General features: G+C 38.0%; 1 protein-coding gene across 3 annotated transcripts in view; it reads right to left on the minus strand.

The window, feature by feature from the left end:
- Positions 1–15,492, minus strand: part of PMS1 (PMS1 homolog 1, mismatch repair system component) — a 44,328-nt gene that overhangs the window by 18,204 nt on the left and 10,632 nt on the right. For all 3 annotated transcript variants that reach the window (XM_082055309.1, XM_082055308.1, XM_082055310.1), the window contains exons 6-7: positions 5,378–5,494; positions 1,447–1,569 (exon numbers count right to left, since the gene is read on the minus strand). In XM_082055309.1, coding sequence (XP_081911435.1) covers positions 1,447–1,569; positions 5,378–5,494 — 240 coding nt within the window. The remainder of the gene's footprint in view (positions 1–1,446; positions 1,570–5,377; positions 5,495–15,492) is intronic.

The raw sequence follows: 15,492 nt of genomic DNA on the forward strand, positions 1-15,492 counted from the left end.
CTCTGCTTGCCCTTACTATTTTGTCTATAATCCTCCCAAAAGCTTCTCCAAAAGACTACAGAATTGGTTAGTCATTTCATAATTTTGGTCTTGTTAACTAGAATGATCAAATAAAAATCCATTCACTTCCCTCTAGTATCAGGAATCCTTCAACAGACGTATATACTGGAGAAAAGAGTATGTTAAAGAGAAAAAAATTGAAAGCATAAAAGATGAGGAGCCACTGCAGACTAAATTTAAATTTTTAAAATAATTTTTATGCTTAAATATTGTTTAAATAACATTAAACATACTTAAATATTTTCAAGTTATTTTAACCTTAATATTCCCATAGTCTGTCCTCAGCTGTCAGTGAACTGTAGTACTAAGAGGTGCACCAGCACTTCTTCCCCATACATTACATGGAGATAAAAGTGATCTACAGCTTGTTTTCCAAACCTATCAAGATGTACTCTTACAAATGTATTGTTATCCTCACCTGACCAAAAAAAAACTCAACTAAAAAACTGGGGGGGGGGGGGGGGGGCGCAGGGAGCAGTGGTAGACTATCACTTGCACTACTACAAGAACAGCCCTAAATGAAGATCAATGTGCTTTTACTTTACTTGTTAGTACCCTGGACCCACCTTAAATTTATGCCCCCATGCTCTGGTTAAAAAGCTGCCTATGTCATGGGACTCAAGCTGAGCTTTAAACTCCAGCAAGAACCAGGCACATCAGATACTGTGTGGAGATGGATAAGCTTTATTTGTCACTTAAAATACCAACACAAGTTCAGGGTTTACATCTACAAAGCTTTGCTTGCCAACTGAAAACTACTTCATTGTTTCTACTTTAAAGCCTACACATACACTTTGGCATGAACATCATTTTCTTTCCTGGGGAGGTCAAGGCTGTTCCAAGTGAGCTGCTGCAAGGTTGAGTAGTGTGAGAAACCCAAGAGTATCAAATTCTGCCTACAAAATGCCTAGCTGTGCTGCACTATCACTTTCATTTTTATCCAATGCATACACAAATTTAAAGGGAAATTATGTATAATAGCTTGATAAGCTCACAGCAAGAGGTGAACAAAATTTAAAACTTTATTTTTAGAAGAATTCTCTTACAAAAAAACACATAAAGTTCCCTCGTGGAAAACTGCACTGGTATACTCCTGCAGGGTAACTAAAGAAAGAATCAACTATTCTGGTCTCTCACATACAGTACCTGAAATGACATTTTTTTAAACAGCCATAAACATAACCTCTAGCTCTGTGGTGGTGGAATAGAGCTGAAGCACCAGGAGCATCAGACTTGTGGAAGAGGTTTCTCTTGTAAATGCTAGTATCTTCACCTGTAATATGTTATTTATTTTATGTCATAAAATGGTTGTAGATTGCATAGGTGCCTTTGCCCTCAAAGTAGTTAACATTTCTGTTCTTTGAATAAAAAGCTAGAGGATGTTACCTTTAGTATTTCCTTCTGATGAACTGGACGATTATTTATAAAAACAAAACTCCTTTCTGAACTCGAAAGGCTTGTCAAAGAACTGTCTGAATCAGCTTTTGGGAGAAATCCAGAAAGATTTATCTGCAATGACAAAAAAAAACCAAACCAAAACAAAACAACCAAACCCAGAGTATAACAGTCTTTCAAAGACAACTCCAAAAAAAGTTGTTTTAGAGGTGAGCTATAGAAATGGAATTGTACAGGAGTCCAAGTCATTCAAACACACGCATTACTTCTTGAAAGTTACCAAAAAAAAAAAAAAAAACAAAACCACACAACACACACACTTAAAGAAAAAAGAAAACAAAACCAAAATCAAAACAGGGGTTGAGAAGGATTGGTTTGCATATTTTTTCCTTAATCAAATTATTGAGAGATTTCCCATTTCGGCTGCCAGTTGCACCAGGTTGCTGTCTACAGCTGCCCGCTGCAGAGAACAAGGCCAGCCAGCTTCAGGCTTGCTGACTGCAGAGTTGCCAGCTTAATCCCTGCAGAAACAAAGGCCCAGCCTGGTGAAGGCAGCTGTGAAATAGCCCCAAGCAGGAAGCTCAAAACACAAAATCCCACCCTTTCTAGATGCAGGGCACCTTAAATAGCCTGTCATAGGGCACCTAAATTTACCTACGCCACCTGTATCCAAATCAGCTGACTCCCAAGAATGCTCAGCACCCATGATTCACAGACCACAGCAGAACGTGTGAGCACACAGCACTGCCAAGGACCCTCAAAAATTCACACAATTCAAGTACGTAACATCAAGTCCAAGTTTTAACAGTTTTCTGTTGAACTTCATTAGTGTGGGGTTTTTTAGGTCAAAATGAGGCCGATGACTTGTGCTGCCTGTCCCAACACCTCCCTCTCTCCTCCACCAAGCAACTTTGAAACTGTTGGATTGATTTCAATTCAATCTGATGAAGAAGCAGAAATCCCGAAGACATTATATTTCCTCAATTTCTGTGATAACCGACAGCTGTTTGGAGAGGAGAGCCTTGAGATAACAACCTTACTGAGGAAAAGGAAATTGTAACTGTTCAAAAGTCAGGATCCATCAGCATGTAAGCACTGACATGCCAACCAGCCCACACACTGCCCCACACATCACCCCTCTGCCACCTGCCCAAAATAATACATTAAGGAACACTGGGGCTTCATGAGGATGGAGATTTTGGAGCTATGGGAAAGTCTGGATAATGTTCTGGTAGCAGGGTGGATAACAGGACACAGAAATTAGACCTCATTAGCTTTGCTTTTGGCAGAGCCACTTGTATTTACTAAAATCCAAATTATCATGCATTTGAAATGGAATTTAAAATCCCTGGGATTTGGCCTATCTTTCCCATTCATCTACGTCACAGCAGCGATCTGCTCATGTGCTCCCTTATTCCCTCTTGACCTTGTAACAAGCATTCTGTGCTAAAGCTGGAGTGTTCTGGTCAGCAACGTCGCACATAACCAAACACCACTGGTCAAGTTAAAGAGGTGTCAAATAGCTGTTGGATGATTATCAGAAAACAACATGTGGTGCTTCTAGATTTTAGTCTGCAACTTTAGCACATCCTCCCTGAATGTTCCTTCTCTACCCTTCAAGCTCCTTTTTGAATTCCCCAAATATTTGTACAAGTCTTTCCCTTCAAGTAATATTTTTATATACAGACAACATAAAAGCAAAACTGAAAACCTCTAAATAACTAATTTAAGAAGTTGCCACATTCAGAAGTGGCTGACTGCTGTTACTATTTAAAGCCACATAGAATACCAGTATGCTCATTAAAAGTTAGCAACAATTTCTAAAACTAGTCTTAATTATTAATTTCCATATATAAAAGTACATGATCTAGTCTGACAAAATCACAGAGTCTGGAAAATACTACAGAATTTTTGCTTTTAAATTATATCAACTGTTTTCAAAGTTAACACTTTAATAGAAAACAACCTACATATGTATTAAAATATATCTGTGTTGAGTGGACAGTAGAATGTCTTTAAGTACTTATTTTTTTCCCAGTGGCCTGTGTATCTGCTAAACTTAACCTCCATGCAAACAGAATAGACTAGGAAAATTCCCCGTGTGAAAGGTTTCAGCCAAAATAGATCCATCCATTTACAATACTGGGGATGTGAATAGCATAGATGCTGTTTTGTATATGTAAAAAGTCGTGCTAGTTCTTTATTTTCTTAGTTTTCTTTTTATTTTACAAGTACCTCCTGAGTTTGCATGCTTTGGAGTCAGCTCAACATGCATTCTTGTTTCATTCAGTACTCAAAATGCAGATGTTTTGAAGGTCAATCTTTAAACTCCCTGGATCACTTGTTACACAAGTTTTAACTCTGCATTTAGTAATGTACAGCTTACAGAAAGTTGTTTATAGCAACATTAGTTTTGTTGTTAGAGCAGACTTTGCAGCAAAGGAGTATGAAGCAACACAATGAGCAAGTGGGAAAAGAAAAGAATTAAAGAGTTGGTCTTTGTACTGAATGAGGCACGGACCTCATGGGAAGGAAAAAAGCAGCATATGCCTTATCATTAAATGCCTATCCCAATACATGCATACAGGGTAAAAATAAAAGGTTTCACAGCCAACCTTGATTCTGTCATTTCATAGTGTTTGGCTGCTTAATTTGGAGATGTCCATGGTTTCTGAATGTAGATTTGTGTGTGAGCAATATGCATGGATCAGCTATACACCTATAAATGATGCACGTGGTATTCTACACACTATTTAGAGACAGAGAGAGAGATGGAATGTTCCCCAACTTCTATTCAAGGAATATGGATGCCTCATGATATAGCAGAGAGGTAATGTGAGAACCTGAGTGCCTCCTTCAAGCTAGTCCCTTCTAAATATCCGTGTCTTCCCTTCGGAGCCCCTGGCACTCGCCCAGTGGGGCACATGGAGCCTGCATTCAGGTAAGAACGACTCTGGATGTTCTGTTCAGACATAAGCAAATAAAACTCTGTAAACTACAAGAAGCAAGTTTGCTTCTTTCCCCTCATTCACCTACATGTGTATATTACTACTTCTGACAAACTCAAGATTTAAGTCTGAATAATGTTATTAAACTTTAATATATACATATATTCAGACATTATTAAAATCTGAATAATGATATTAAACACAACTTACCATGCTGAATGCAACATGTTAAGTTGTGTTTTAATAGCCACTGTGACTTTAGAGATGGTAATTCATCTCAACTATGTGACTGGTCAAGACTTATTACCACAAGATACAGGAAAACGCAACTTTAAAGGATCAGCAGTAGTAACACTCCCCTTTATACTAATGTCTCCAAAAAACTGGAAGCAGAGTAAAAATGTTTTTGAAAATATAATGGGAATTCCCTCAATTTCAACAGGGGCAAAGAAACCCAGTGCACTCAGTTTTTTGAAAACTAACTGGTATTTCCTTGAAATATATGTTTAGAGGAAATTTTGCATAACCTGCCTTTCAAGTATGTGTTTCATTTGCTGCTCAGGTATCCCTTACTGAAATTGAGGGGTTATTCTTTAGAGTAGAAGGCTGAGAGGCCTCAAGGATGAGTATGATATAAATGCTTAGATACTAATCAGAGCACAACCTGCCTGTGGGCCAGGAATCCCAACTTAGACAGCCCTGAGCAATCAGCAATTCTGCATTTGTCATCACAACTGTTTTTACTGCCATTTGATCAGTGCCACATGAGTCCTGACTAGATGATTCTTGGAGTGGATTTTCAATCACCGAACCAATTAATTTTACAGAGAGGACAGTAATAGAATCACACACATTAATCAGCTGTCAATCTGGAAATAATATTCTCATTTTCACAGTCTCCTTCTTGAGTATTTATTTAGCTCTCTTATTTGACAGGCTTTAAGTGGGTTTGAGAGAAGGAAGTTTAAACTCACCTCAGGATCTTTGCAGCAATGTTGAAAAGGTACCATACTGCCCATAACGGCTGTTCCCAGAACTGACATAAAGGCCATTTTGTGATTTGACACCCTGATCTTCTGCCAAATAACTGCCTGAAACAAATGGCACAGAGTCAAATTTTTGACATTATATCTGCCGAACTCAAGTCATGTCGATGAACATGCATATGCAACTGCACACATACTGTATATGTAACATTCTGTACTTTGACCCTCTTACATTCACAACTTTCAGTGTTAACATAAATGATATGGTACTTTTTGGCATGTCTTTTCATATTGTATTATTTATCTAGGCTCACAGCGATCAGGAAATTTAGCAAAGCTTGTATTTATGGATATTACATGGCTAATCTGGACTTCTGCACCTGAAACAATTGTTAAAAACAAATCAATTAAAAAATGCTACTTCTCCTCTTGGATTTATAGCAGTAGGCTATGTGTTTTTATTGAGCAGATAAATTGCAGGTTTACAACATGTCTCTGGCATGTTGGTCAGCATTTGAAGGTAGGTACTGCAATGCTTATGGTACTTAAGACAGGCCATTTGGGTAGAAATCAGGCCATTAGACATCTATTCATAGCTCTCATCTGGATACTCTAGCTCTATGACAAGCCTGTTATTTAGAAAGGAAGGCAATTTCTAAGCAAGTATTTATAAGGAAAACAGTTGTTTGTCTAATGAAAACTTTGTAAAAGTTATAAGGACAGATAGGTATCTGCTCTACTAGCTACATATCTTGCAATACTATTGCAAATATTTGATAAATACAATATGGCAGCATGAACTGCAACTTGTATCAGAAATTACCTGTTAAATCCTCTTACATATAAAGAAAGTACTGGCTACTTCAGGAGGTGAAATTTTGCCTTACACTAAAGAGCCACAAATTTAACCCTGCATCTGCTGACTTTTATTGCTGTGTATCAAGAAGAAAAAAAATTTTGCTTAGATGGCATTTTGCTTCTAGGCAACTGAGACCGCTAGAGATTCAGATACACTTCACATCTATTTCTGTCACTGTTAGCTGACTGTGAGTATTCCAGCATGCAACATTCAAACACAAAAGGGGGAAAACAGAAAGCAGCAAGTTGCACATTAAATCTGACATTACAGTGCTGGTTTAAAATTGATGTTTTAAATAGGTGATAGGTGTCCAATTAATTCAAAATGAGTTCACAATGTTCTAGTACAGGATGTTATGTGGAACCACGATGAGCAAGCAAAGAATATACATGCAACCATCTCAAGAAATGCAATACATAGCCTTAAAATTCCACCTGTCCAGTGAGACATTTGCTGGCCTTAAGGGGTGAATTCCACAGAAGAACACAGTGGTCCTGTAAAATGATATTCCCTTCTTACAGGACAGGTGGAATTTTAAAGCTTTGAGACTGTTGAGCCTCAAACTGTTCCTCGAATCTTTAATTTTCCATTTGCAAGCACACTCTGCAGCTTTTCAGTTCTGCCTGAACCTAACTCACCTCCTGCACACCAGCCTGACAGCCCTTTGCATGTGCTGCGACCACAGCTCTGCCATCCTACGGTGAGCACAAACCACCCAAACAAGAAAGACTAGGGCAGGGAGGGCAGGGAGTACAAACAGGGGAGAAGGAGAAACAAGTGAGCAGAGCCAGGGGCCGGGTGCCCACAGCTCTGACAGGGAGAGCTCCCACTGTGCTTCAGCAGCAGGCGGTGGCAAAGGACAGCCCAGGGTTGCCCAAAGCACGCTGCCTCTCGGCCTCTCTCCTCTACACCTGCTGTAAATCTCCTCAAAGACATTTTGGAGTGATGAAAGAATTTGTCCTCTTCTTTAGCACTCCTCTTATAAAACATATCCTGTACCGCTTCTATTTTAAAATCAGTTACTTAAAATGGAAACATGAGGTGCCAAGCAATTTTCTCTTTACTGGATATACTTCAAATTAGATGATTGTGACCAAACTCAGAAAGACATTTGTTACATGACTAATATAAATATCATGCTGTTTATTTTAGGTCATACTAGTGTGATGCTACAGGTACAGATATAAATCTTAGCTGCTGATTAATGCAAGGTTATTACACTGCTTGACCTGCTGAATGGCTGATACTCAGGACTGTGAAACGATCCCTTCAGTAAAGTTAGTTTCAAGAAAGCTGTGGAAAATGAGAACTTATTAAATATGAACTTGCTAAAACTAGATACTGTTAATAAGTTCGGGGGTTACTTTTTAACTGGTCACATATTTATGAGATATTAATACTCAGAACTAAAGACAAAATTTTAGTTACCACTGTAGGTTACATTAAAGCCTACATGCTAACAAGGCCAGACAACTCCTAAATTTCTGTATTATAGAAACACAGAATAGATTGTTTGTTCATTTTTAGCCCTTACTGCACATTATAAAGCAACAACATAGGAATAGCCAGTAATATAAAGAAAACTATTTTTCTAGACTCTCCAGATGTATCAACAGACATTAAAAATCCACAAAGAAACAAGGCCTGTTCCATTTCATTTATTTTAGAAAGTGTCTGTTTCCATGAGGTTCCTGCAATACCCTATTTTTTTAACCTTGCTTATACCCTTTAGTTTAGCTAAAAATACACACCCCCACACACACCTCCCCATATTTTTCTAGGTCATATAAAGCGGGTGTCCAGGATGAGCCAAGGAAGAATCTGACTCTAGTCAGTATGATGACACTGCACAAACAGCCTACTCAGAGATATATTATTACATACAGCCCATCTTAGGTTTTGCTAGAGCTAGCCAAATATATCCCACCTCCCTCCTTGTTTCATTGAAGGGGATTACATTATCTATATCTTACAAAATGTCATAACATATATAAAATCTGTTGCACATATACAGAAGATAAGTACTTGTGTGTGTGTGTGTGTGTGTGTATTTCTGCACCTCCAGCCAGCCCTAGGACATATGCATACTTTCCTGAATGATGACAATGTACAATGACAACGCACACATCAAGCAGGCATCTCTCTAATTTCAGGAAGAAGAATTCCTGGAAAAACACCTAAAGAAGGGAACACGAGCATGCAACCTCTTCCCACTGGGGTCACTATTATATGGCACTAAGGAAAGTAAGAGCTGCTTATTATTTGTCTCCTCAAAGACAGCAAGGAAAGACACAGAAAAATTGCAGCCATTCCTTGTCCCTAAACATCCTTCATATTTTAGAACTTCTATCAGCAGCCACAATCATTTGCAATCACAGACAAAAGAAAAATCTTAATTGTAGCTGGGGACTGGATGCTGTTGCTGACTGTGGCTACTTCAGTGCAACTATGACTCTGTGAGCTAAACAGATTCATCTGTTTACCTTATTACTACATAATGGCAATAACTCAACCAAGTGGACTTCTACTACCCAGAAAACATTTATTTTCTTTATTTTGTGACAACCATTGTGTTATTTAGCCTATAGTTTGCAGGGTGTAAAATTCTAGTAAAGCAAGCACTGTACAGGAACTGTGGGCTGGTAATGTAACATGAGTTAGCTCTGTAAAAGAGAACTGTTATTTCACAGTTTAATTTTGTTTTACGTGCTTCAAAAATCCTGTCACCCTAGCATCTGAGATCTCACTGCAGACAGTTAACTCTTTGGGTCATTATATTCCTTAGCTTTCTTGACTTACAACCTAACAGTTTATTAGGCTCCAACAAACCTGAAAACAATGCTGTCTACCTGTTAAGGGGGTATACAAACAGGAACAGAACCAGGCAGTAATACTGAGAGCTTGAATTCAGCCAAAGGGAAACAAAAAGACACCACCTTGTACAATGTGCATAACTTCTTTTGCTTATGATGCGCAGACGCCTAGCTCCAAGGACTGTCACGCCCTCTGCAGTGGAAGAAAAATCTATCAGCTGACATCAAGAAGACATCAAAATAACGTCTTAAACCACATTCTTCAAAATCCCAGCCTTGATAAGTGTTGATGCTGTTTATCAATTCCATGCTCTAATTGGTATCTTCTTTTAAAACCAATGGTAAGTTATCTTACTAAAAGAGAGTTCTTGCATAATCTTGCCTTGAAAACAAATCACGGTAGTTTTTCAGTTTAGCATAAAGAACAATAATCCAACTCGTTACATAATTATAACTATTTTCCCATATATTTTATACTTGACCCTGAGGAATCAGTTGTTCCACCTACTTCATAAGAGATACTGGGAGAACTACCAGCAGAGGTATGCAGCAGAGAAACTCAAGGCACCATTTTTCCCTTCACCAGATGCAGATGACATACCTATCCATCCCCATGGGCATCAGTCATTACAGCTATCGAGGGGGTTTGTTGAAAGACAGTAATGTTCCACAGCACTGCTCATCCCACAAATTCTGACATATTTCCTTCTCAGATTTCCCTTTCGTGATAAGAGAGCACTCTCTCAATGAAAAGGCTTTCTTGAGCATCATGCAGTAGAGAAATGCTTAGATTTGGGAGCTGGAAGGTAAATTAGGAGAGGAGCTAAGAGATATTATAAGGAGCTAAAGACCTTCATGTGGTAACTCATGTCTTCAGAGCCTTTCAAGAATTACAAAGACTGTAGAAAGAGTTCTAAGATTTTTGACTGCATTAACCAAACATGTTCAACTTTGGGTGTTTAGAGAAATTCCACTTCCATAGAAGGGAAAAAAAATAAAACCTCCCAAACAATTAACCTACCGTCAAAAAAACACACAGTTTCTAATCCCAAACTGACATTCCGAGGATATACATCATTACAGTGAATTCCACTTAAATAAAGGAGGTTTAAAAGCCTTTCATAAAATAGCAGTTAAAAGTAAGAGAACATACCTATCTGTGACAAAGTGCACTGGTAAGGAAGAGGGAAAACTCCCAGATGGCTCAGAAAACATCCTTTTTCTACTAACCTTTTCAAAGTGTACAAAGTGAGTGTGAAAGCCTTGCAAGAGCTAAAGGCACATCTCAGAATCTGCAACACACACCACATATGTGAAACAGTAATTGTTTTGAGATTTCAGACATATACTGTGCTGTCATTTGAAAAAAGTGATGGATGAGAAACTGGAAACCTCAAGGAATTAGTAATAGGATATAAAGCATTTCACCTCTGGGTCACCAGTTCAAATTCAACCAGGTTGGTAGTGACCAAAAGTAGTTACCATCTGGCAGCTGTTCTCTGGCTGATGTAAATTGAGTTGAGGGTCTCAGCACAATTCCTAGTGGACAGGTGTCCTCATCACAAAAAACACCATAATTAACTCTCTGTTCAGCTTTCTCAGCAAAGCCACTGAACAACGAATGGAAGACTGAGTTAAATGAATGAATGCATGAAAGCATGTTGGCTGCAGAGCACTGCAGATTCTTAATCATAACTCTGCATTATATTTTAAGACACACAGATTAGAGAGGGACTTAATTTATCATCGTTACATTAAAGAGAGTAGCCTTTCCAACCCAACAAAGAGGTTACATGCTGTTTCTACTCAATGCAGATTTCTTTTCAACATGCAGTTATAGCAGAGTTCAGAAGCACAATGAATAAATGCAAACTATAATCCTATTATGAAAAAATGTTAAATTTACAATCCTATCATTAAAAACAGTAAATTTACCCTAATGCACTTACTCTGTCTCCAAAATCCTGTACTTACTACAGAGGACTTGGACACAGAAAACAAACTGAGTTTGGACTACTGGATACAGACTGTGGGTTGACATTATCCCAATTTTGAAATAAGAGGGGACTTATTGTAAAGAAAAAAAAAAAAAATTAAGATAGCCTCCTTTAGGTCAACACCAACCACAACCACAAAGGTGGTTTAGGGAAGAATATCATCCACACTTACAATAATAGCTTTTAAATGGACCTCTTTCACCCAGAAGGTCCAACCCATGTCTCTCAAGAAACAAACAAGACATCATTCTAGGCAGAACTGTGTATGACCAAGGCTTCAAAATATTATGCATGAAAAATACTGGAAAAAACATCCCTTATGCAGATTTTTCCTCAACAGGAACTGGAAAATTTATTGAATCTGCTTATGGCCCACTTGTGTTTTGTGCAAGACATGGGACCAGTTGTGTATGGTATGACCTGCTGATAGGCACCATCTAAACCACCTGTTACCATAATTTGTTCAGCCCTGTTATATCTGAAACCGTTAAAACAGGTATAGTTATTATGCATCCTCTCTCATTTCAGCATCCATGGAACTAGGGCAACTAGAACAGAATTGAAGTATTCCGTGTCATCAGCCTTTCAACATGCAAAGGCATTTATTGAACATCGGTGGTTTATAAGTTTGAGTCAATGGCTACTGATATTAAATGGTGAAAAGTGGGAAAACTGTCATTCCAGGGAAGAGCCCCGCACCACCTCACGTAAAACATGGCCAGAGCTCATCGGGGGCTAGAACATGGCATTTCAGGCTGAAGAGTTTGATGCGGTTTAAGTGATAGCTGACTTCGTAATGTTCTTAACATGCCTTCAGATAATGTTAACTTTAAATAAACTTGCTGAACACTCACGTAAATTATTTCCATTTGGCTGTCTCATTATTCAATATGCTTTCAAGGAACATGGTGATGAAAGCAGAAAAATACCTCTTTCTAACGTAACCATACTGGCAAGAGGATCAACATTATCAGTATTCAAAGAATGTCTTGGCAGGATAAACCTTCATAAAAAGAAGGAGCACTAGCTAATCCAAGTTGTCAAAATAGCAATAGTACTTCAAGGGTTGATCTGCAAAGTGATTCATTATTTATTGCTAATGCAAACAAAACATTCTGAGCAGAAAGAGCAATTGAGTATTTCCTATCTCAGAAATCCACTGACAGTACACAATAAATGAACCCTAGGATGGTTGATAAAAGGATATCTATTTTCTTTCTTACTAGAAAACAACCCAAAGGCAGGAAGAGCATCATGGTTCTTCACACAAATCAGACACTTAACAGCAATATTTTCCAAACTAACACAGATGGGAAATGTGGCACAATAACAAGAAAAAATTGTGGAAATTTTATTCAGAAGCACAAGACATACACCTTTAAAAAACCATGGTGGAAATAAAACATGCCATGTATTGTGCTTCTTAAAAACATATATACATTCAACAGCTCAATAAGAGGCCTGACTTGTCAAAGTAAGTTTCTGCTAGAATCAATTAGGTAACCATTTTCAGATGTCTAAGCCCAGACACTTCTATGAAAGCTTCCATCTCATTACATTCTTCCTTGGTAAAGCTAGGGTTATGGTTTTCTTCCATTTTCCTTTCATTTCTTACAAAATAGGGGACTTCAAAGACTGTTTTTTAAAGACTTTTTTTAAAAAAAAAATATGCACTGGTTTTGTCATTTATTTTCAAGATTTCTTTGAAATATATTTTCACTTATTTAACTTACTACCCTTTCTACTCTTTTGACCCAACTTTCCTCACCTCCTTCTGTAACACCTCATCTCTGCTACCATCTTGCTGTTTTAAGCCTCAGAATCTGATCTTACTCCTGACATGTATCTTCTTCCATTGCAACAGAAGTATTGGCTCAGCCTCAAGAATTTGAGATTCTAGGAACTCCTTTGAATAACTGTACATAGGATTTTTAAAAACTAATATATAATCTATGAGCTACACGAAAAATAAAGCCATTCTAAAAAGTTGTTTCTTTCTCCTAGTACATTTCAAGCAGAAATAAAACAGCCACCACCACCAAAAAACCACCCAAAACAAAACAATATCACAGACAACTCTATTCAGTAGAGTACTATTTAGCACAGATATACTGTAGTATCACTATAGGAAAAACACCTTCTGATCTGAATTAATAATTGTAATGACAATAACACCTAGCATCTGAAATAAAAAAAATGAATGCTCACATTCTGTGATATTATGGCAAAATGGATGCACATAGACCTGCTGAAATTTATTATGCATTGGAATTTCAGAATTTCAAATTTCATAAAAGGTACAATGTAATAGGTATTTTTTTTTGTCCTGCAATGAATGACAACAGCAATAGACACACAGGAATCTGCATGCCTTTTAAAATTTTCAGAATATTTGAAAGCACTTACACATGCATAGAGACAGACTACACTTTCTGTATGATTTCTCAAGCCTTTATTCTTCCCCTGCTGAGCCATAGCTACTGAGCGACCTCTTGTGTTGAAATGTTTGAGACCTTTCTTTTTGCTTTTTTTTCTAAATACATTAAATGAACATAAGGCTAGCAGTGCAAAATGAAGAGCTCAAAAAAATCAGCACCATCTCTGTCATTCCAATGAATAATACTGCCTGCAGATAGAATTTGTACTGATTTTAACTACTCAAGTTGTGTATTGAAGAATTTACCTCCAAAGCTAACAGCATAGGTTGTAAAAAACAATGTGCCATGGCTACTATCACGCCACTCTCCACACCACTTTGCAGTTAAGTACTGTGAAAGCGACATGTGATCAACTTCTTGCATGTTATTGCCACAGTATTAAAATAAAGAGAGGAAAAAAAGGAAAAACAAGATAGAATCACAGAGCTGTTTAGGTTGGAAAAGACCTTTAAAATCATCAAGTCCAACTGTTAACCTAACACTGCCAAGTTCACCTCTACACCATCTCCCTAAGAATCTGTATTCCCACCTTTTAAACCCCTCCAGGGATGGTGACTCCACCAGTCCCCTGGGCAGCCTGTTTCAATGCCTGACAACCCTTTCTGTCAAAAAATTTTTCCTAATACCCAATCTAAACCTCTCCTGGCAGAGGGCCCAAAACTGAACACAGGATTCACGATGCAGCCTCACCAGCACCGAGTACAGAGAGACAATCACTTCCCTAGTCCTGCTGACCACACTAGTGCTGATACAAGTCAGGATGCTGTTGGCCTTTCGGGCCTGCTAGGCACACGCTGGCTCATATTCAGCCACCCCCAATGACCCCAGGTCCTTTTCCAACAGCCACTCTTCCCAGAGCCTGTAGCGCTGCCTGGGGTTGTTGTGACCCAAGTGCAGGACCCAGCACTTGGCCTTGTTAAACCTCACTCACTCTGTAGAGCCCATATACGACACATTAAATATATATATATATATAATCTCTAATAAGATATGTGACAGTCTAATCAAAGAGGATCAAACTCAAAATACCATAAAATCATTTGCAACTTGTCAGAGAGGACAAAAACGGCCAATAAAAAACAAAATTAGTTTTATTAACCAACATTTAAGACCAGTACTATGAACCACTGTTAGATATGTCAAGGAGCTTAACACAATCTAACAAGTGCACACCCCTGAGATCTCTTGCTATATCAAGTATCAAACTTGATATAGTGTCCATGAAAGAAGACTGAAAGCAGCTACACTTTCTCAGCTTTGGAATACTAATTCTGCAGCCAAAAGGCTGCCTTTTAATTTTCACAGCATCTACACTTTGATATTTGAAAATACATACATAAATGTAATCAGAGCATTTTATACAATTCCAGAAAAGGATAGGCAATCTGTTGTAGCTTCAAGAAAGCACAGTATCATTCATCATTCCCACTGAAAAGGGACTGAAGTATGAATTGGTTGACAGAGTAACTGATCAAAATTGCTCAATGAACAGGTCAAATAGATAAACAAAAGTCTTTGAGAACAGAAAAAGAATTGGTGAGGGATCTGGCCACGAGATGTCACTCTCTCCTTGGTGGCAACTTGAAAACACATGAGCATAGCTTTTCTCTCAGAGGAATCAAAAGCAGAAGTTAAACTGGGGTCAGGTAAAGGAGAACTGCTCAACGTGTCATTTTTGTAGTTGTGTGTTTATTTCTGTAGCTGTGTTGTAAAATTATTGTTCAGTATGCTGTGAAGTCAAAGTAGCCTCCAAGCAGCTTCTGAATCCATTCCCCCAAGTCTAAACAAAGAATTAGCTCAACTAAAGCCTTCTGTTATAATGTTACTCTTACTTACAACAATGTAGCAAATTGGTTTGAACTTTTTAGCCTTTTAAAATAATGTATTATTATTGTATATTGAGCTCTGACTCAGCGTACAGCAAGTTACCTGTACATGCTATAGTGTTTATGCCGATAGATAATATAACAAAATAAGTTTTGAGAGTTTTTTCAGT

Source organism: Streptopelia decaocto (assembly GCF_964273445.1).
Source record: "Streptopelia decaocto genome assembly, chromosome: 6".
NCBI classification, from domain to species: domain Eukaryota; kingdom Metazoa; phylum Chordata; class Aves; order Columbiformes; family Columbidae; genus Streptopelia; species Streptopelia decaocto.